The following is a 20,378-nucleotide window of genomic DNA, read 5'->3' as shown; positions in this document are numbered from 1 at the left end:
AGGCTAGGGCAGTGAGGAGTCAAGTGTGGAATGTGGCAGTTGCCAACTGGGGACAGGCAGGTGGCCAAACTGTGTGGGAAAGAGTCTTGGGCCCCTGGCTGGCCCAGCTGCTCTGTCTGCAGTGCTAGGAGTTCCTGGGGCATGTCCGCTTGTGCTCTGTAATGTCGTGTGGCTTCATGTTCCATACTCTCCTGTTCCCGCCTCTTGCTAGCCTGCCACTCCTTCACTGCCTCCTTTCCCTCGGTGCGCTGCAGCATGGCATCATGCAAAGGGGCCTCTTGAGTTTTTCACGGCCACAGTCTCATTCTGCACAGCCATTCGGCCGGGGATGATAAGGCAGCCTGGGATCCCGAGGCAAGATCTGTGCATTTTACAGAAGCACCTGATGGAGCACTGTGAGGATGGTTTGTAAACACAAGCACGAGTAACATACCGCTCATTAACTGGCTGTCCCAAGCCTCGTGCACATAAGCCACAGACCCCTCCCCAGACTCAAGAGCTAGCCACAGAGGTGGGGGAATTCGTTGGTCCGGTGCCTTACTGTGCTCGGGGCATGTGTATCTTGTGGAGAGCCGACACTGCTGAGAAGGGCCTAGTAATCTTACAGGCTGTGCTCATCCTGGAAGGTCTCTCATTGCTCAGGATGAGCAGGGAAGCAAAGGAGGGTCTTCTGCAAGCCTGCAGCTGCCACCCTGGCCCTTCTGCAGCGTACGTATGTGCAGCAATGGTTTCTCCCGGCCCCATGCTGGCACAGTGGTACAGGAATGTGCCCCTTTATCCGGCAAGGACCAAAGCAGCTCCTCCAAAGAACCTGCGGGAGTGGATTGCCCTGTGTCTCCATGAGCCTGGCCTGGAAATCCCCGAGGCCGATCATCACAAAGCACGAGTATCCGTCGACATCCTGTTCCACCTCTCCAAGTGGTCATATGTCAGAACAGCCTCACTCCGAGCCGAGCCTGCTCTCTGCCACAGCTCGACTCCCCAGATCAGAGCCCCGTCCCGGCTCTGTGGCTGGCTCGCTTCCTCCAGAGCAGAGAGCCCCTGACTGCATGCAGCCGTGGACGCGGAGTCATCCTCTGGCTCTGTTCCTCCTCCGTACCCTGGTGCACAACGGTCTCCTCCTGTCTTGGCCCAGCCCCCGAAGTATCCAGGGGGCTCTTTGCAGTGGGGTTAGGGTCACCCCCAAGCATGACAACCAGCTCTTTGTAGACGCTGCAAAGCGTCCCGGCCGTGGCCCCTTTCGGCCAGGTACCTAGAGATCTGCCCGTAGGTGTTGTCATTCCTACGGCTGCACAGCCTCCTCTCCCCACATGCCGGTGAGGTCCAGCCCCTTGGCCTGGCTCCAGGCCAGGGATCTCCTGGTGTGTGGAGCCACATGGCCAGCTGGAGAGATGCTGAGAACACACCAGGTGTCGCCAAACAAACAGGAAGGGGCCCAAAGGCAAAGGGTGGGTCTGAGGGTTGGTCGCCTGAGAGCAGGGCAGCAGAGCTCAAACCAAGGACCAGAGAGTCAAGCACAGGCCTTGTGGGACGCGCCCCGGAGGCCAGTCACAGCGCTGTGCCCGGCCAGGCTATCTCCACTGGCGCCCGGCGCAGACAGCTGGGCACCTCACGCTGAGACGGTTTTCCAGAGCACTGCAACGGCAGAGTTTGTGCGCACTAAGCACCTGGACACCGCAGGAGTTACTGTGCTGGGAGCTGATTTACTGCGCTGCCACTTGCCGGTGTAAACGCGGCTTCAGCCAGGGCACGGTGTGGCAAAAATCCTAGGCCCTTGAAGGAGCATCCACGGAAACAGAAAACTGCCATGCGATTCATCCCTGTTTGCCCTCCCTCCCACGTGCGCACGCAGCCCCTCCAGCCCCCCCCTTCGCGCAAAAGCTGGGCAAGCGCTGTTCTTCCTGCCAGCCAGGAGAAAGCCGTTTAATAGCCTCTCAGTCCAAATCCGCTGCCCCGGGGATAAACAACGGAAACTGGTTTCAGATAAAGGCGGAAGCAGGAGCCAAGCTGGAAATGGATTGAAAAAGTGCAGGCGTCCCAAGTGACCCTCCCCAAGAGGAGAACTCCCTGCTTTGTTTGTTTTCTTTCATTCATTCGCCCCTCCAGAACGCTCCGGGACCCCAGGGTATGTCGTTTCTCCTCTTCCTCCGCCACTCCCACCACGTGTCTCTCTCCTGCTGCCTCAGGATTGCCTTGGCTAATTACTCTGGTACCTGTGCAATGGGGGGTGGGGAATGAAATAATAGGGGGTCTCTGACTGATCATGTGGGACAGCTCCTGCAGTGCCCTGGTGGCCCTGAGTTCCTTGAACTGCTGATCATTTCTGCAGCACACGTCCTTGGCGTGCGCGCGCGGGCGGGCGTGGGTCTCAACCAGCTGCTGGGGCCAGCTCTTCGATACAGCTAGCTGTCGGACGGCTTGCAGTGGGGAAACAAAGTCACAGCTTGAGCGTCAGTGGCTTGGCACGCAAGCCAGGCTCTGCGTTCACTAGACTTTGTTCTTAACCTTCTCCAGTGGACTGAGCTGCTGGCATCCCAAGTCACGTGCCTTGAACCTGAGCGCAGAGCCAGATGAGGTGGCTATCAAGCCACCAGGGCCTCCTGAAGCCCTGCTTATAGCTGCGCTTCCCCCAGCCAGACTGAACCAGTGGGGCCAACACAGCAACATGTTCCCGCTAGAGTCTTCTCCAGTGCGGCGGACACAGGAGGGGAACTGGGGGGAGTGGAAGAGAGGTCAGGCCGAGGACGGAACAGGAGATGGTCATGGAAAAAACGGAGGAAGAAGGAGAAATAAAGGGAAGTCAGAAATTTGGAGAAAATAGCAAGGGGCGGGGGGGGATTCCAGGTAAAGTGCTAGAAGGGGAGGAAGTGTTTTTGAAAGGGTTTAAGCCCCTTTCCCCTCTTCCCCTCTCCCTCCCATCCATCCTCCTTCCAGCCCAGGATTCTTGACACCCTCACAAATGGGTTTACAGCTCACCATGACCAAACAGCCTCATCCCCGGGGTGTTTTCTCAGCCGCATCGCAATTGCTTAGTGAGTGTCTGAGCTGGGAAGGGACCCGGCACATTCTGCTGCAGACTGGGCCGTAGCCTCCTCCCGCCTGGCCAGGTAAAGCGCTAACGGCTGGACAAGCGCTGGCCCGCCGACGCTGCAAGTCCGCTCCGTTTTGCTGGTTCAGGTGCACAGGCGACATAACCGAATGCCAGTAACTTAGACTGACTTAGAGCGGTGTCTGCCCAGCACGGTGCCCATGGGAAGTGCTCTCCACCACTACAGCTTCCAGCTCCAGACCTCCACAGGAGAGCGCTCCCGGAGCCCTGCATCAGCACAGCCCTGCTGGAGCCAGTCGCAGGCAGGCCTGGGGCAAAGTGAGCCCCATGTTTCTTCCCAATCCCCCAGTTTGCAGTGTCACCTCTGGCTTAGCCTGGGCTCTCTGCTGCAAGCAAAAGCAGCAGCTGATTGGTCACAAACTGTTTTGCATTGTCTAACCTGCTTAGGTTGCCAGCTTGGCTGCTCATATTCCTGGAGGTTTCATCACCTGACACAACTTTTAATTAAAGATGAATCTTTAATTCCTGGAGACTCCTGGCCGGTGCTGGATGGCTGGCAGCCCGACGCTGGCCTTCCCTCCCCCATCAGCGTGCCTGCAGCCCACTCTCGTGCTCCCCTGCCGCCTGGGCAGCAGCTGTTGCAGTTCGATTCCTGTCCCACCCACGGCCCGTCACAGTACCAGTGTGCTCATGCCCCATGGGAGGGGGTGCCCATTGTTCTGATGAGCGACCTGAAACACTTCCTCGTGCTTGGTAAAACCTGTTTGGCTGGACTGGCGATGCCAGGCCTGCGCTGCTGCAGCCTTGCTTTAGTGTCTAACCGAGGGTAGAGGGCGGGCACAGGGAGAGCTTGTTGTGAGACTTTGTTAATAAATACTGCTGAAGGGTGAGCGTGGCACAGCCTTGCCTGGGGCCACGTTCTGAACTCAGTGACCCCGCTGCTGTCTGCCCTTCTTCCACTGAAGCCAGCCGAGCTACTCGGGTTTGAGGCTGGTGTAAATGAAATCAGAATCTGAGCTGTGGTGTGTGTCTGTGTGCGCACACGTGAGCATTGGTACCTTACATTGACCAGACGGGGGGGGGGGGTCTGTGTGCGCACACGCGAGCATTGGTACCTTACATTGACCAGACGGGGCGGGGTCTGTGTGCGCACACGCGAGCATTGGTACCTTACATTGACCAGACGGGGGGGGTGTCTGTGTGCGTACACGCGTGCACTGGTACCTTACATTGACCAGATGGGGGGGTGTCTGTGTGCGCACACGTGAGCATTGGTACCTTACATTGACCAGACGGGGGGGGTGTCTGTGTGCGTACACGCGTGCACTGGTACCTTACATTGACCAGATGGGGGGGTGTCTGTGTGCGCACACGTGAGCATTGGTACCTTACATTGACCAGATGGGGGGGTGTCTGTGTGCGCACACGCGTGCATTGGTACCTTACATTGACCAGATGGGGGGGTGTCTGTGTGCGCACACGTGAGCATTGGTACCTTACATTGACCAGATGGGGGGGTGTCTGTGTGCGCACACGTGAGCATTGGTACCTTACATTGACCAGATGGGGGGGTGTCTGTGTGCGCACACGTGAGCATTGGTACCTTACATTGACCAGATGGGGGGGTGTCTGTGTGCGCACACGCGTGCATTGGTACCTTACATTGACCAGATGGGGGGGTGTCTGTGTGCGTACACGCGTGCACTGGTACCTTACATTGACCAGATGGGGGGGTGTCTGTGTGCGCACACGTGAGCATTGGTACCTTACATTGACCAGACGGGGGGGGTGTCTGTGTGCGTACACGCGTGCACTGGTACCTTACATTGACCAGATGGGGGGGTGTCTGTGTGCACACACGTGAGCATTGGTACCTTACATTGACCAGACGGGGGGGTGTCTGTGTGCGCACACGCGTGCATTGGTACCTTACATTGACCAGACGGGGGGGGTGTCTGTGTGCGTACACGCGTGCACTGGTACCTTACATTGACCAGATGGGGGGGTGTCTGTGTGCGTACACGCGTGCACTGGTACCTTACATTGACCAGATGGGGGGGTGTCTGTGTGCCTATGAGGAGAGCTGAGGGATTTGGGCTTAGTCTGCAGAAGAGAAGAGTGAGGGGGGATTTGATAGCAGCCTCCAACTTCCTGAAGGGAGGTTCCAAAGAGGATGGAGAGAGGCTGTTCGCAGTAGTGACAGATGGCAGAACAAGGAGCAATGGTCTCGAGTTACAGTGGGGGAGGTCAAGGTTGGATATTAGGAAAAACTATTTCCCTAGGAGATTGCTGAAGGTCTGGGCTGGGTTCCCTAGGGAGGGGGTGGAATCTCCATCCTGAGGGGTTTTTAAGTCTTGGCTTGACAAAGCCCTGGCTGGGATGATTTAAAAAACAACCAATGGGCTGGTATCACTTTGTAGACTAACAAAACATGTCGATGGGATCATGAGCATTCATGGGCACAGCCCACTTCTTCAGATGACCGGAGTTTTGAGTTTAGGATGTGCAGATCCAAAATAAATAGGAGAGATGGGGGAAGGGGGAAAAAAGGAAGGGAGTGGGAAGCAAGGAGCAGAGGGTTTGAAAATATCAAAGGGAAAACCAAGTAGGCAGAACTGGTCACCTATAAGCACCTAAAAATTGGATAGTTAAAAGAAGCAGATAAGAATCATAGGTTAGCAATGGATAGGAAGGGTACCAGCGCAAGAATCTACACAGACAAAGAGCTGTTGGCACCTTCATTGAATGTTAGGTTGCTAATGTCCCAGCCATCCGCTATCTCGATTCAGGAGGCCATCAGAGTGAGAATTGAATTTGTGGATGAATTGTAATTCCAACGCCTCTTTGTGTATTTAGCTTGAATATTGGTTTGTGACAGGACTGCCACTTGAAGATCTTTTAAAGAGTGATTAGGTAGATTGAAGTGTTCCCCAATAGGTTTCTGTATGTTCCCTTTACATATATCTGATTTGTGTCCATTGATTCTTTTCCGCAGAGACTGTCCAGTTTGTCCAGTATATATAGCAGTGGGGCACTGCTGGCATTTGATGGCAGAGATCAAATTACTGGATGTGCAGTTAAATGATCCTCTGATTTGGTAGCTTATGTTGGTTCCAGTGATGAATTCACTTGTATAGATATGTGGGCCAAGATGGCACCACAGCTGATTGCAGGGCTGGGTTCCTGGATGCTTATGATGTGGTTGTGCAGCATGGTGACCAGAAAGAATTTCTTTCAGGTTGGGGGGTTGTCTGTAAGCGAGAATAGGCTTTTCCCTCAAGGCCTCTGAGAGTGAGGGATCATTTTCCAGGATGGGTTGTAGATTGTGTATAATACATTGGAGGGGTTTGAGTTGTGGACTGTAGGTGGAATTCTGTAATTCTCCCTTTTGGGTCTGTCTTGAAGTAGTTCATGTCTGGGTACTTTCTTGGCTCTGTCAATCTGTATTTTTCACTTCTCCAGGTGGGTATTTCAGGTGGGAATGCTCTATAAAAATCCTGTAGGTGTTTGTCTCTGTCTGTGGGATCAGAGCAAATCCGGTTGTATCTTAGGGCTTGGCTGTATACAATAGATTGAGAAATGTGTCTGGGATGGAAGCTGGAGGCATGAAGGTAAGTGTAGCGGTCGGTGGGTTTCCGGATGATTGAGTTGGGGTTGGTCCTGCTTTGGGCAGGGGGCTGGACTCGATGACTCCTGAGGTCTCTCCCAACCCCAGGAGTCTATGATTCTAGTGGGCTGTGGAACCATAAGTTTCACACACCCTCACAAAGCTTTTGGGGGAATCCAGCCAGCCATTTATTTTGCATTTGACGGCAACTTCTCGTCTTCCCCAGGTTGACATTGTGTTCTAAAGGTTTTCATCCCTACTTTAAGAGCTGCTGGCGTTTTGATGATCATGTCTTTTCTTCCCACCATCTCTGCAAGTAATTGTGGAATCTTCTCTTTGGTATTTGCTTAGATCCAGCCTGGGCTGGGTCCTGCTTGGTCACCCCAACGTATTTTGTTCTTGGCTTGAGTTTGATTTTCATGCCTCCAGTGTGACTGATCTCAGCAACTGTGGCCAGGAAGCCCTGGATCCGACAATGTGACTGTCTTGCTGGCATGTGTAGCCTGTATTTGCATTATTGGTCCCGCCTGGAGCTAAACTATCATCACTGCTTCTGCACCTCTGTGCACACCTGCTCCAGCGTCCTGTTGTGCTTCTAACCACCTGCACCTTCCTCTGCTTTCGCTTCCATCTGCCTGTCTCCTCCTCTTCTCCCTGCTATGTTCCCACACACTCTGCCTGCTCCTGTTCTCCTGACGTGTCCTCTTGTGTTCGGGCAGGGCCTTGTCTGTCCTGTGCAAGGTGTGGTCTGATCTCACATTGGCTGGGGGACGCTAAGGGAGGCCTGTTACCTTTGGGGGTTTGCATCTGGCTGATGCAGAAGCCGTTCTCAGCCTCCATCCGCACCGTCTGCACACTGTGGAGCCTGACACACCTGCTCCTGGGGGCATGGGGCATGACCGACAGCCCTGGCTTCAGCCAACAGCATTATTGGTACATTTCCTCTTTGAGTCTCTTCCTTTGCAGGAGCTCAAAGCACTTCATGAGTATTGGCTAATTTGGCCTCCCAACGGTGCTGTCATGTAGGGGACTATGACACAGCCAGGGAGACTGACGCATAAGGAAGCTGATCATGCAGAGTCTCATCAGATAGCAAAGAATAGGATTCAGGGGTCTTATTTCCAGCACTTTTCATTAAGCACAAGATCATTCTGTGTCTCTTCAAGGTACAGCCAGGGTCACAGTGAATTCAAGTCACCACCCACCATGCTCCCAGCAGCGGGCTGTTCACCAGAGCCCCTCGTGCTGCCAGGGAAGGACCACGCTAGCAAAACCCGGCTGTGGAATGCTCTACTGGTGGAAGCTGCAGAGCGTAAGGCTGCTTGTTGAATCTTAGTAAGTTTAGTCTCATTTTTGTAAGTTGATGGGAGAGCTGATCAACCTGTGTAAGTAAAAATAAAATTCTTGTCAAAGAACTGGCAGCTTTCTAGTGATTTCTGTAGGGCTGGCGATTTGAAGGCTGTAATGCAGAACGGATGAGTTCTGAAATGTGTTCCAATTCGACATACATTTGGGGGTTGCTTGAAGGAATCCTTGGTGAAATTCTCCATTACACAGGAAGTCAGTCTACATATGATAATGTTCCTTTTCATAGGCAAATCTGTGCATCAGTGGGCAGATCTCGTTGAAAGTGGCCTTCCAGGTGTGTTGTGGAAATGGTCCTGCTCTTCCTGGGGTAAGAGTAGGTTTCACAGTTGCCTTGAGATGAGAGGAATTACTAATGGTTTGCAGTGGTGTGCGTGAGATGGAACAAATCCAGACATCTCCTTGCCCCAAATGGGCAAAGTGGTGGTGTTTGGACTACAAGCCATTTGGCTCAGAGGTTTTACCCAATCAGCGGCCACGGCTCTGTGGAGATCGCTGGGGCAGCTTGCAGGGGGTGACATGCTGCTGCAATCGGAGAGACTGCTGTGCGGATTCTCACCTCCGTCCAGTTTGCTGGAGATCAAAGGACCACTTGCTCTGTCAGATGAAAGCGGCGTCAGGCAGCAGGGCTGAGAAGTGGGGAGGGAGGAGGGGCAGCTCAGCAAGTGGTTCCCTGCTGTCTCCCCGTGGGGCTCAGCACGCTGTGAAGGTGTCACCTGAACTTTGTACTTTCCCAGGGTAGCAGACGCGGCTTCCTGGCTGTGCGTAGGAGTCACTGCTCCACAGAGACAGGCTGGGAGCAGGCCGCCGAGCTCCCGGCTAACCACAGGCAGCAGCTACACAGCTGCAACAGGCAGACCCCGCAGTGCATCTCCTGGGGCCAGGCGCTAGGACTGTGCTCTAGCATGGAGACAGGCTGGTGCAGAGCAGAGCAGTCTGGATGTGGAGCCATGGGAGGAGACAACCTGCTGTGGTGCCCCGCTATGAAATGATTGCGCACTCCTGATCTGGCCCTGCCGTGGGGAGCTGAGTTAAGCAAAGCCGAGCCTGGGCTCCTTTTGCTAGTTTTCCCACTGTTGCTCAGCTCCACCAATAGCAGCAGCGCTAGGAGTGCAAATGGGTTAAGCTGCATGTCACGCAGCACTGCTGTGAACACTGTTGGGTGGACCGTGGTTAGGTGAGGGCCAACTAAAGCGATCTTGTCCAGTCTGTTTTCAATGACAAGTCCACCTTTGCAGCTAAATGGATTTTTCATGACAAATCTCAGCTTTCTGGGAGAAAACCCTGAGTCTTCTGCTGAGAAAACAAGCCCCCGAAAAGCAAAACGCTGGATTTGGCAATGCCTTCGACGTGCCTCAGCTGGTGTCATTTGATGTGCCTCATGCCCCAGTCCGCTTCTATCAGCCAGGCGCCCCCAGCCAGACTACACCTCCCATGATGCATCACAGCAGTTCCAGGGAGTGGGGGATTAGTGCTTCATGTCATCTAGGGAGGGACCCCAGCCCATAGAAGAAAATTAGGGCATGAGGCACCAGAATGATTCAGAAGGCCAATTTCATAGGGTATGGCTGCCCCTTGGGCTGTGTCTAGACTACATGCCTCTGTCAGCAGAGGCATGTAGATTAGACACATAGGCAAAGGCAAATGAAGCCGCGATTTAAATGATCGCGGCTTCATTTACATTTACATGGCTGCCGCGCTGAGCCGACAAACAGCTGATCAGCTGTTTGTCCGCTCAGCGCGCTAGTCTGGACGCTCCCCTGCCGACATCAAAGCCCTTTGTCGGCAGCCCCGTTATTCCTCGTGGAATGAGGTTTACCGGGGCTGCCGACAAAGGGCTTTGATGTCGACAGGGGAGCGTCCAGACTAGCGCGCGAGCCGACAAACAGCTGATCAGCTGTTTGTCGACTCAGCGCGGCAGCCATGTAAATGTAAATGAAGCCGCGATCATTTAAATCGCGGCTTCATTTGCCTTTGCCAAAAAAACAAATCTACATGCCTCTGCCGACAGAGGCATGTAGTTTAGACGTACCCTTGGTGTCTCCTGCAGGCTAAGTATAGCGTGGCTACACCTCTCTGCCTCAGTTTCCCTCCCTCCTTTGGCTTTGCGCACTCCAGTTTGTGTTGGAGATGTAGCTTGGCCCTCTGGCCAAATGATAAACAAACAGAACCTCTTCCAAGGTAGCAAAAGTCCAACTGAAGAATCTCAAATAAACAAAAAGCTTCTTCTGCCCGTCACGTCTTTACTTCGGCTTGCTTTCTGCTCCTGTTCCCAGCGCCTGCTGGGTGACCTTTGAGAATCTATCTCTTCTCTGCTCCTTGGCCCCAAGCTGGTTCCCTGGAATACCCTTTTCAGCCCCTTTCTAGGCTCTGTTTCTTGCATTCTTCCCTGCGCTGCTGTAGAGCATAGGACCCCCCAGGCTCGCTCCTCAGCCACCTGCAGGCCTCAGCTCATGGCCAAACACAAGGGGTTGTCTGCTCCTGTGGCCCCACATCCTGATTGTTCCCTCTCAGCCTTCTGTAAGGTCCAGCTGTCTGTCCTTAGTGCTGCTCAGTCGGACTGGGAAGCATTAATTAATTCTGGCCTAGCTGTGGCTGGTCCCGTTTCCACAGACAGGGTCCCGTTACTAACTGTGAACAAAGTCAGAACTAATTAGGGCTTGTGTTTGGTTCCAAGCCATCAGCGAATCATTTCCATGCAGTAAGGTGCACTGTCATTTCGAGAGAAATTTTCAAACTCAAAAGTTTTCAGGTTTCAGTTTATCTCTAAAAAGGTGCAATTTTCCCACAAACAAACTATTTGTGTATTTTTCTAAGCACAGAGCAGAAAAGGAAGAGTAGCACAGACAAAGAAAAAAGCACCCCAGTGTGACATGGAGTGGTTGCATCTCATGTTATTAAAGGGGGTGCTTTGCTTTGGGTGCACCCTACAATTTCAGATGAGTTTGTGCCGGCAGCAGATCTGCTTGGGCGTGGGATGCGAGACTGAGGTTTTCCCATGATCTCCAAGGAGCACCTGGTGTCCTCTGGGCTAGGAACCAGGACTCTCCCTAAAGCCTTTCCACAACTTAGCTTCCCTTCGCCACCAAAACCAGGAAGGGGGGAGTGTGTGAACCCTGACAGGAAGCGGAAGTTTTTAAAGCTCTGTGAAGTGGGCAGGGGAGGGAAGAGATGCTGCCTCTGACACTGGGATCCCTGTGCTCTGACTATCCAGTGAGGAGACAAGCGACTGCAGGGCAAACTCTCAGCCTCAGAATGTTCACTCCGGACACCCGGACAGCTTGTCTTTCATCCCAGATGCAGAGCCTAGCCCAAGCGCCTCGTTTCAAGCCAGCCTGGGCCAGGGTGTGACTCCATGTTGAAAACCAGAGAACTTTGCCCAGAAGGGAGAGCAGCTAGGACCTAGCAGTGTGGGCCGAGCTGAGCTTTGGGTTCACGCTTCAGCCAGTGGGGCGTGGAGAGGCTGGAATCTAGCGTGGCTCATGATCCAGGAACCAGCTGGCCAGAAAGCACCCATGGGCTTGTCACCAGTCAGTGCCCAGGAATGAAACCCTGTGTTCTGGCCTAGTGGTACCAAAGCCTGAGCAGCTGCAAGTGCAAACCCCTTTCCGTGGAAGGGCCTGGAGCACGGGGCAGACACCAGCGGTGGGAATGGGCAGGAGGCAAAGGGGCAGATTGGAACCAGCGTTGCCCGGCTGCCGAGCTTGATTGAGATGGCAGCTTCTAAACTTGCCTGTCAGGTCAGGCGGGCAGTGGCAGTGCAGACTCTGCCGCTCCCATTGTGCCACCTAGCCCCAGGTTTGCAGGTAGCTCCATGACTGGGACACTGGCAGAGAAGCAGACGTCTTACTCAGACCAGACAGGCGGGGAAGAGGGAGGCGGTGTAGCCTTGTGTATGAAAAGTATCTACTTGGGCCAGTGTTCCCTCTGATTTTGTGTACAAAGACTCTTATCCAGACCCTCGGAGCCCTCCCCCGGCACATCCACCCAGCAGGCCTCAAGGCCCCAGCCCTCCAGCTTACCTGCCACAGCACAGCAGAGAGGAGGGTGCCTGACCGAGACCCGGCTGAGCCTACACAAAGCTCTGTCCACAGAGGAGGGCTGGATTCTGAACTCTACAGAACCCGCCATGCTGGGTCTGCTCTCACCATAGGCGCAACAGGACCCTGCTCCCCCTTCCCCCCGCGCTCACACCCAGCACGAGCCCCTCCTAGAAAAGTGTTTTGCACCTTCGGCTGCAGTAGGGGGGAAAGAGAGGGGCTAGTGCCCCAGCCTCCGCTGGCGTGGTGGCTTCCGAAGCCTCGCTGCACACCTTCCCGCCGGTGAGCACCTCGCACCAGCCAGGCTGGCACTGTGCTTTTGACCTCCCTTGACCCCGGTTGCACTGCAGGCTCTAGGGGAAGCAAATTAACACAGAAGGCAGGATGTCAGTGCTGGGAGAAATCTGCTCGGTTCCATGTGGCCCATTCCCCACAATTGTGCATAGTAAATCCTGCAGTGATGTATTTCCTAGCTTAGTTCTCAATGGCCCGTGTATGGAGCATGCACGTCTCTTCCGGGGCGGGCGGCCTAAACCCCAACGCTGTGAAAAAGATTTGTGAGCAACAATGAACCTGCTTTCTAGTGGGGACTCCTGTCGTTTGGCCCCTTAGCAGCCCGATATCCACGGAGTTGCACCGTAACCGGCACGTGGCGCGATGACACCTGCCAGTACAGAACTTGCTGCTTCCAAGTAAAGAGCTGGCCTGTGGCTCTCCACTCTGCACTTGTATTGCCAGCCACTTCTCCAGCAGCAACCTTACTGAGAACATGGGGAGTCCAGGGACAGCCTTGTGCCACTCCCGTGATGGGCTGTTGTGCGCTCCCCGGAGGCTGGGGGCCCTGGGCACAGGTTCTGTCCTGCTTCTCGCATGGCTTGGGGCACATAGAGGGTGGTTTCTCTCTTTCTGATGGGAATTCTGCACTGGTGTGAGATGCTACATTACTAGCACTACGGACTGCAGTCGAGAGCATAAACCAGGCGAAGCCCAGCTTGGCCAGCAGCAGTGCCCTCAGCTGGAGTGTTTCAGCCCGGAGCAGGCCGGGCCGCTCTGGCGGAGAGGGAAGTGCAGTTGCCCCCCGCCAGTCCTGCTGTGGGGCAGAGGGGGCTGTTGTGTAAAAGCTCTGAGGGGAATTAGAAAAGAAGAATTTGTATTGAATTCCACTGAGGCAAGCAGGGAGGGCAGCAGGAGAGACCAGTTCCACAGATCGCCCTCCACTCCCTCAGGACACTACATTGGAAGCGTTGCAGCCTGGACAAGCTGGGTTCACACCGAGGGGCTTGGGGCTTTTAGCGCCAGTGATGTCTTGTCACGCGGAATCTCTGGGCCTGGGCCGAGCCCGGCAGCCTGTCTCCGGTTGGCAGCAAAGAACTGTCTAGTGCAAGTGCCTGGGGGCAGTCAGGCCGTCTGCGCTGAGGCAGTGACCTGCGGCAGAGGGCACTGGAGCACGCTGCCTGGCTTGCTGGAAGATTTCAAGGGTTGTCCATTTTGGGTGGGTTTGTGTTGATACTGCAGTGGCCTTGGCACAAACCGGCTTCAGCCTGTCGACACGGCTCTGAGCTCAGGATATCCCCACTGGGGCCAGTGCGCTCTAGTGAATCCCTCTGGGACGCGGGCACTGCCTGCCCACTGCAGCCGTAGCACTAGTGCCAGTGGTGCGCCGGCTCTAGCCCTGGATCTGGAGCTGGCGATTGTTGTGTGACCAGGCGCGGGGATGGGGCCAGACGCAGCTTTCACCGGAGCTGGCTCTGTTGTGAAGACAAGCCCTGGGAGTGCTGCTGACCTCCGCTCTGTCTGCATTTGGAGCTGGGCTGGGGTGCACCCCAAAGCACAGGCAGTGCCGTGGTTCAAACCCACCAGGACTCTGGCTCACGCCTGCATCCTGGGGCTACTGCCGCACAGTAGCGTGGTGAAAGCTACTTACAGGTCGTGGAAAATGCTGTGCTAGAGAGCGTGGCCTGGCAGCTCCCTTCCATTCAGTACAGCTGGCTCTCTCTGCCCCAGCCTCTCTGACTGACTCACGCCTGAGGCCCACGCTGCTCCCTACAGAATACACCCAGGCAGCGCCCAAACTTTACAGCTCACAGTTACTACCCTAAGTCAGGTCAGGGGAACGTCACCATCTGAAACTCAGGTACAGGAAACTCAGACAAAAATAGCTCAGTATTGGCCTGCAAAGTGATGTGGATTCAGCCTGGTACCCTTTGAAAGAGGCCTTTTTGAGACATGCTTTGCAGAGTGTGGTAATTTAATCCAGCTATTGACATAGACACAATATGGACACATGAACTTAGCTAGAATCCATGTGAGTTGTTGTGTTGAGATGGTAAGTGCTTGGGAACAGGTCCTGTGATATTTTACTGCAACTAATATTCAAGCCTCCACCTATGTTTAATACATCTAGAGCGCTGATGCCAACCCCCCCCAAAAACAAACAACAGTTGGAGAGTTGATAGATAGATGCTGGGTCTGCCAGTGCTTTGTCTCTTCTTTTTAGCACTGCCAGGTATTGTGCTAGTTCCATTGTTAAAGATAGCCTCCAAATCAATGTAAAATAGTGGGGCTCTGTGCTGTTTTTTGCCTTCTTCTGATGGATAAAAAAGCACTTGCACCTTTCCTCCCTCGCAGTTTTGTTTTGGTTTTCTGCTTGTTTTTACCTTAAAAATCTCAGGAATGTCACTCTGCTCTTACCTGGTTCTTCTGCAGGCTGTGCCTTGACAGCAGCCACACCTTGATTGGAAGAGCCAATTAGCCCATTACATCTTGAGCAAAGACTCCCTCTGTCCAGGTGAGAAGTACGGTAGTTGTTGAAGTTACACAGACATTAAGAGCAAAGAGTTTTGAACAGCAAGAGTCAACCCCCAAGTCAACATTACCCCATTTTCCCTCTTGCTGCACCATTTCCCTAGTTCTCCAGTCTGGCTGACATGGAAGGGTGAGAATGACACTTTGTTGGCCTAAGTCTGTCCCTGTTCCATGTGAAGTTAAACTAAGTTGTGTGGTTCTGCACATCACCCCCAATAGCAGATTGTCCCACCCCACTTCTCCCAAACCGAATTCGGCATGCAGCTTCCTCTTATCAGACCCTGAAGCAGGGTCAGGGTTTGGTTGTGCCAGGACAATGGGATGTGCCAGGATGGGATCGCTTCTCATCAAGCCAAACAGAAAAGAGACGGAATCACCAGGCAGGTGAAAGGGGCTGGCTGGGCGCACCCTCTCCCTGCTGTCCAGGACTGACCTCGCCCCAAGCCTCTATGACCCAGGCACCCTTGTGGGAGGTGAGTGAAGCTCCTCCTCTGCTCCAGTTCCTATGGGGACATTGCTGGCTGGTCCCCTTCGTCAGGGAGCGAGGGGAAAGTGCACCATTTGTTGCATTCCTCACTCTGACTGGGGAGCCTAGGGAGCAGATGACCTGCCCCAGCGGGGAGGGGACACTCCCTCCCCCCTCAGCTGTGCCCGCTGAAGCTGCAGCAGCCATGGAGAGGCGCTTCTCACCTGGTCCTAAGCTGCTGCAGAGACAAGACTGGGGTTGTCCTCTCTCCCCGGGGCAGCCTGCATCCCGCCCCCTCCTCCCCAGCCCCACCCCAAAGCACTGATTGAAATGAAGGAAAAAACCAACGAAAAGGAGTTAAGGACCCGAGCAGCATGGGGTGGGTAACTCTTCTAGAGTGACTGCGTAAGAATCTCCGCTTTCGTTTCAACACCAGCAAACAGGACGCATCTCGCCCTCCCGGCTGTGGAGAAACGCTCGACCACAAGGCTCCTTGGAGCTCCAGCCCCAGAAGGCAAAGAGAAAACCCAACGCAGATTATTTTTTAAAAATCTCCTGAGTTTCAAGTCAGTCTGAGGCTTGAGGGGCAGCGCGTGAGCCGCACGTGTTGGAAGTCCGGACGCGGTGGGGGCGGTGACAACACCAGTGATCTCTGCAGTCGTGTGTAGCACCAGTTCCGTGTTGATCCAGCACTGAGCACAGCGGGGGCCTGGGTTCCCATAATGCTCCTGGGACAGAGCACAGGGGGTTTCTCAGAGAGAGCAGAAAGGGACTGGGATGTAATTAATTAATCCGGCTGATGAGCTGACGACCCAATTAGCCCATCAGCTCACAACTGCTCAGAAGGCACAAGTGAGAGACAGTCTCAGAGCTGGTTGAAGCAGAGACCTCAGCAAAGGGAGACCTCTCATCTCAAGCCCCGGGGGTCATGCTCAGGGGAAGCTTCTGGGGACCAGGAAGGTGTTGGTGGACGGAGCACACCTAACCGGCGAGGTGTGGCTACACAGCTAGTGTCCTCAGAGTGGGTCTGCGGCGCTAGAAGGCAGGATGGGCCTGCAGTCCGCTACAAAGCCTGATGGGACGTAGGGTGCTCAGCAGTCTGGAGCGTGCAACCACGATGCACCTAATACACGAGTCCAGCGCCGAGGCCCCGGGGGAATGTAAAGAACTCGGAAATGGGAGCCAGCTGCCCACCCTCCTGCAGCTGCTCCAGGTCTGGTGTAGAAGTTGTTACGTGCTAACGCGCAGCAGCGCTTGTCTGGGCACCTCCCCATCCCCGCAGCAGCCAGCCTGACCCTTCCTCTGTGCACAAGGCCGTGCTAAAGCCTTGGGGAGAGGCTGAGGCCTTTCAGGAAAATCAGCGCTGCGGCCCTTGATGTAGCGGGTCTAGTAAAGACCCACGAATCGGTTCCAGGACTCCTGCTCCCTGCGAGGAGCAAGGGAGGCCGGCAGGAGCCATTTCCCATCAAGCTCAGTTTAAGGTACATCGACATAGCTGGGACTGCGTCCCTTAAGCCATCAGTGTGGACCTGGCGAGGAGGCGAGTGTGTGTCCCATGAGCACCTGGAGACCCAGGGCCCCGTTGTGCTGGGTGCAGCCCAGAGCGAGTGAGACGGGTCCTGCCACAGGCCGACTGGCGTGAGGAGGGAGGGACGCTGTCCAGAGCAGAGCTGGCAGGAGAGTCCCCGGTCTGACAAGGCCTGGCCATTTCTGGAGCTGATCCCAGCCACGCAGCTCACAGCTGGTGGCAGGTGCTGCTGCCCTCTCTAAGTGCTGCTCCTGTGGCACCCAGAACAGATCGCCCCCCCAGCCATTCCCTTCCCTGGGCACTGCCTGGAAACAAACAGGCTGCCCCCACACTCACACCCAGCCCCAGCCGAAAGGGCCTGGTCTCTCTGGAGGGGTGTGCATTCGCACCGGAGGGGCGGGGCGTTGTCCGGCTGAGCGGGTCAGGCCCTGGCCATGAGAAGCAGACGTCCCTCCGCTCGAGCTGCTGAAATGCTCAGTTTGAACGGACCAGCAGCCTGGGAAAGAGGCGCCGTGTCCTGTTCTGGGCCGTGTTTTGTTTTGTATCCACTAGCCCTGGCTGAATGCAGCCGGGCGCACAATGAGTCCTTTCTGCGCCCGTCCCTGCTGCCCTCCCCACCCCGACCTTTCCTGCTAGCTGCTGGCATTGTGCCCGGGGCCTGGCCCCTGCCCTGCCAGACGTGTCTGTAGAGGGCCACTGAGAGCCGCAGGCCCTGGAGCACAGGCTGCAACACCCCCGCTGATGAGAGCAGCACGTGGGCTGGGCTGACAGAACCCACCCGCGAGGCTGCATGAGCCCCCTGAGAGGAGCAGGGATGTGCTGATGTGGTGCCTGCCGCGGGCATGGCAGAGCTTTTCCCGAAGAACGCTTTGCCCAGTGAGCACGCGGGTCGTTGGGGCGTCCAGACGTGGGCTCTGTAGCCTAGATGAGAGTCCCAGCCCGGAGGGGCTGTGCTTGTGAGCTGAGTCCTGCTGCTGCTTGGTTTGCAAGCAGGTAGCGCTCCCTTTGACATCAGCGTGCAGCAGAAGCCCTGCTGACTCCAGAGCCCGGCGCTCAGGCCTGGGCCCCCGCACGGGCCCAGTGCAGAGGGGAGATGCACGTTAGCAGGAAACTGAGCATTCAAAGTCGTGGAGAGTTTGCTGGTGGGACGTTCCCCAGGGCAAGCGGTTAGGAACCTTCTGGTCACATGGCAGAGCTTTGGTCAAGCCACACACGCCAGCAACACAAGGCTCATTTGGCCCCTGGGTTAGCCAGCCCAGCCCGGTTCTGCGAAGAGCCCGTGCAGAGTGTTTTCCAGCAGGTCGGTTCCTGGAGCTTTTGGCCCCTTTGCATTTTTTCTGCTCTAAGTTCAAGATGCCGTTTGTCTGCCTTGCTTGCAACGGTCTTGGCCTGCTTGCAAACCCAGGCACAGCATCGTGGCCCGTGGGCTGCCGAAAGGCCACCTTTGGCAGCCCTCAGGAATGCTCAGACAAGCCCTGGCCAGGAGGAAGAGCCGTCCCCTTTGTCTCTCCCTACAGCCTAGATCAAAGTCCCAGCTGCTGACTGGACGGCTGCGCGCTGGCGCTCCCCGTGTGCTGGGGGCCTTGCTCGCTCACCCGTGTGCCGCAGAGCACAGCAGGGCCCCGGGAGGCCACCTTTCGCAGTGGCCCAGGGCAGTCGCTCTTCTCATTAGTCAAGCAGGCAGTGAGCCGTTTCCCTGGCGCACAGGCCCAGCCGGGCTTGCTCAGGAACTGCAGACTCCTGCTGCTGCCCGTTTCCCAGGAGAAGTTTGCTCAGCCTCAACCTGCCGCGTCTGAATTCAAAGTGCCAGAGCCCCTGGCGCCTCCGGCCTGGCCCAGTCCCCACAGAGCAAAGGAAGCAGCGAGAGGCCCTGGCAAGGGAGAGACCTTCCCCTCACCTCCCGCCACCCCCCGGCTCAGTAGGTTAACACCTAGGAGTTCTCCTCCCTCAGAGCTTGGCCAAGCCCTTGTGCATGGCTCTAAGGGCAGCTGGGTGGGAGCAGGCTGGCCAGGTGCAGGGGTAGGGGTAGGGTGAAGGGGCACGTCTCTCTGACCAGGGCAGCACCACGTCCTGGACATGCCCGGGGCAGTGGCTGCAGAGCTGGGAATGTGCCGCGCAGTGCTGGCATGGCAGCCAGAGTGCAGGTGATCACAGTGTATTGCAGTTTGCACCACCCCCAGGAGGCCCTGTGCTTCCCAGCAGGAGCTGCGCACACTGCACTGGCTCTCCTGGGCTGGGGATGACTGAGCAGTCGTGCGAGGGGAGCGCTGCCGTGTGAAAGCCACGGCAGGTATGTGGGAGGCAGGGACAGATAAACCGAGAGCAAGGGACGGGTTAGCAAATAGGCACTTCACCGTGAAGGCTCCAAATAGCCACACCTTGTCTTTGCTGCAGTCTGTTGCACCTCTCTGACTGCCTCCCCAGGTGGTGGGAATGAGTGCGGGGGGCGTATCAGGGCCTGGCACGAGCACAACTCAGCCGGGGGGCTGCCCTGTGGACTCTTTGGTCCAGTGCCAGTTTGGCCCCCGTCTTGTAGCCAATTCCAAGGGTGGGCAGAAGAGAGAGACATTTCCTGGCATATGCTCTGCCTCCTGCCACCTGTGGAGCACAAGCCCTGATTGCTCCCTGCTTGTCTGTCCAAGCAGCTGTGGAAATGGGCAAAGGAGCAGCCCCCCTCTGCTCCGGACAGACTGGTAGGCGTGCATCTGGTTTGGGAGTAGAGAGCTTTTCCACCGGGCCGGTTCCTGGGCCTGGGGAGGCTGTTGAGGCCAGTGGGGCAGCATTACGAGAAGAGGGTAAGGAGGGAGGGAGTCGTTCACTCCCATGAAGGAACCAGAAGGGCAGGAAGGTGTCTAGCTGGGGAACCCGAATTTGCAAATTGTGCCCCAACCATTTTCCTGCCTGTTCTGGTAGCAAGAGGCTTGATGGATTCCACTAGTAGATCACAGCCGCTCCAGCTGCCTGGGGGCGCCTGCTGCAGTCGGCAGGAGGAGAGATTGCGCTGGTCGGTGGAGCTTCACTTTCTGTCTGGCACCAGTGTGGGGCTCTGGTTCTCGGGCAGCACGAAGCCAGTGTAGGGGCCTTGGCTTCCCACTCCAGGAACAGCCCTGTGCAGATGGCTGTTTGGGGACGTGCTTCCATGGCACAAGTGGGAGCGAGAGGCACAAGGCCCATGGGCTTGCAGTGGGAACAAGGCAGCAGGCTGCCAGCCCAGCCTTCCTGTGGCCACAGCGCAGGCTGTGCTAGCCCCGCGTCCCTTGCGCTGTGGGCAGCAGCGTCTCCCCAGCTCCCAGCCCGGGGAAGTGGTGACTTGTCGCAGGCTGCAGAGGGGAACCGATTCATACCGTGCTCCCCTGGCTGGAAACAAGGCTGGGCAGTGAGGCTCTGGAACAACTGCCAAGGCGCTGACACCTGCTCAACGAAGAGCGGATGTTCCTGACAGACCTGCTGTAGGAGTGACTGGGGCTCAGACCTCCCCAGTGGTTCATTCTGGCCCATCTGTGAATGTGCCTTCCTCC

The 20,378-nt window shown here is 55.9% G+C and overlaps 1 protein-coding gene across 9 annotated transcripts in view; it reads left to right on the top strand.

The window, feature by feature from the left end:
* The window catches only part of EXD3 (exonuclease 3'-5' domain containing 3), a 347,824-nt gene that overhangs the window by 285,793 nt on the left and 41,653 nt on the right, over nt 1-20,378 (top strand). Inside the window, exon 20 of one of the 9 annotated variants that reach the window (XM_075905836.2) lies at nt 14,768-14,794. The exons of 7 other annotated variants lie outside the window; for them this stretch is intronic. In XM_075905836.2, the coding sequence (XP_075761951.2) occupies nt 14,768-14,779 (12 nt within the window). In that variant the 3' untranslated portion in view covers nt 14,780-14,794. Of the gene's footprint in view, nt 1-7,822; nt 8,832-14,767; nt 14,795-20,378 lie in introns of those variants that run through there. One more of the 9 variants, XM_014570612.4, reaches the window with a different exon arrangement.

The sequence above is a fragment of the Pelodiscus sinensis genome, chromosome 23 (genome assembly GCF_052426305.1).
Source record: "Pelodiscus sinensis isolate ZL-2025 chromosome 23, ASM5242630v1, whole genome shotgun sequence".
NCBI lineage: Eukaryota > Metazoa > Chordata > Testudines > Trionychidae > Pelodiscus > Pelodiscus sinensis.
The sequence above is the reverse complement of the archived record's forward strand: the minus strand, read 5'-3'. Positions and strand labels throughout refer to the sequence as shown.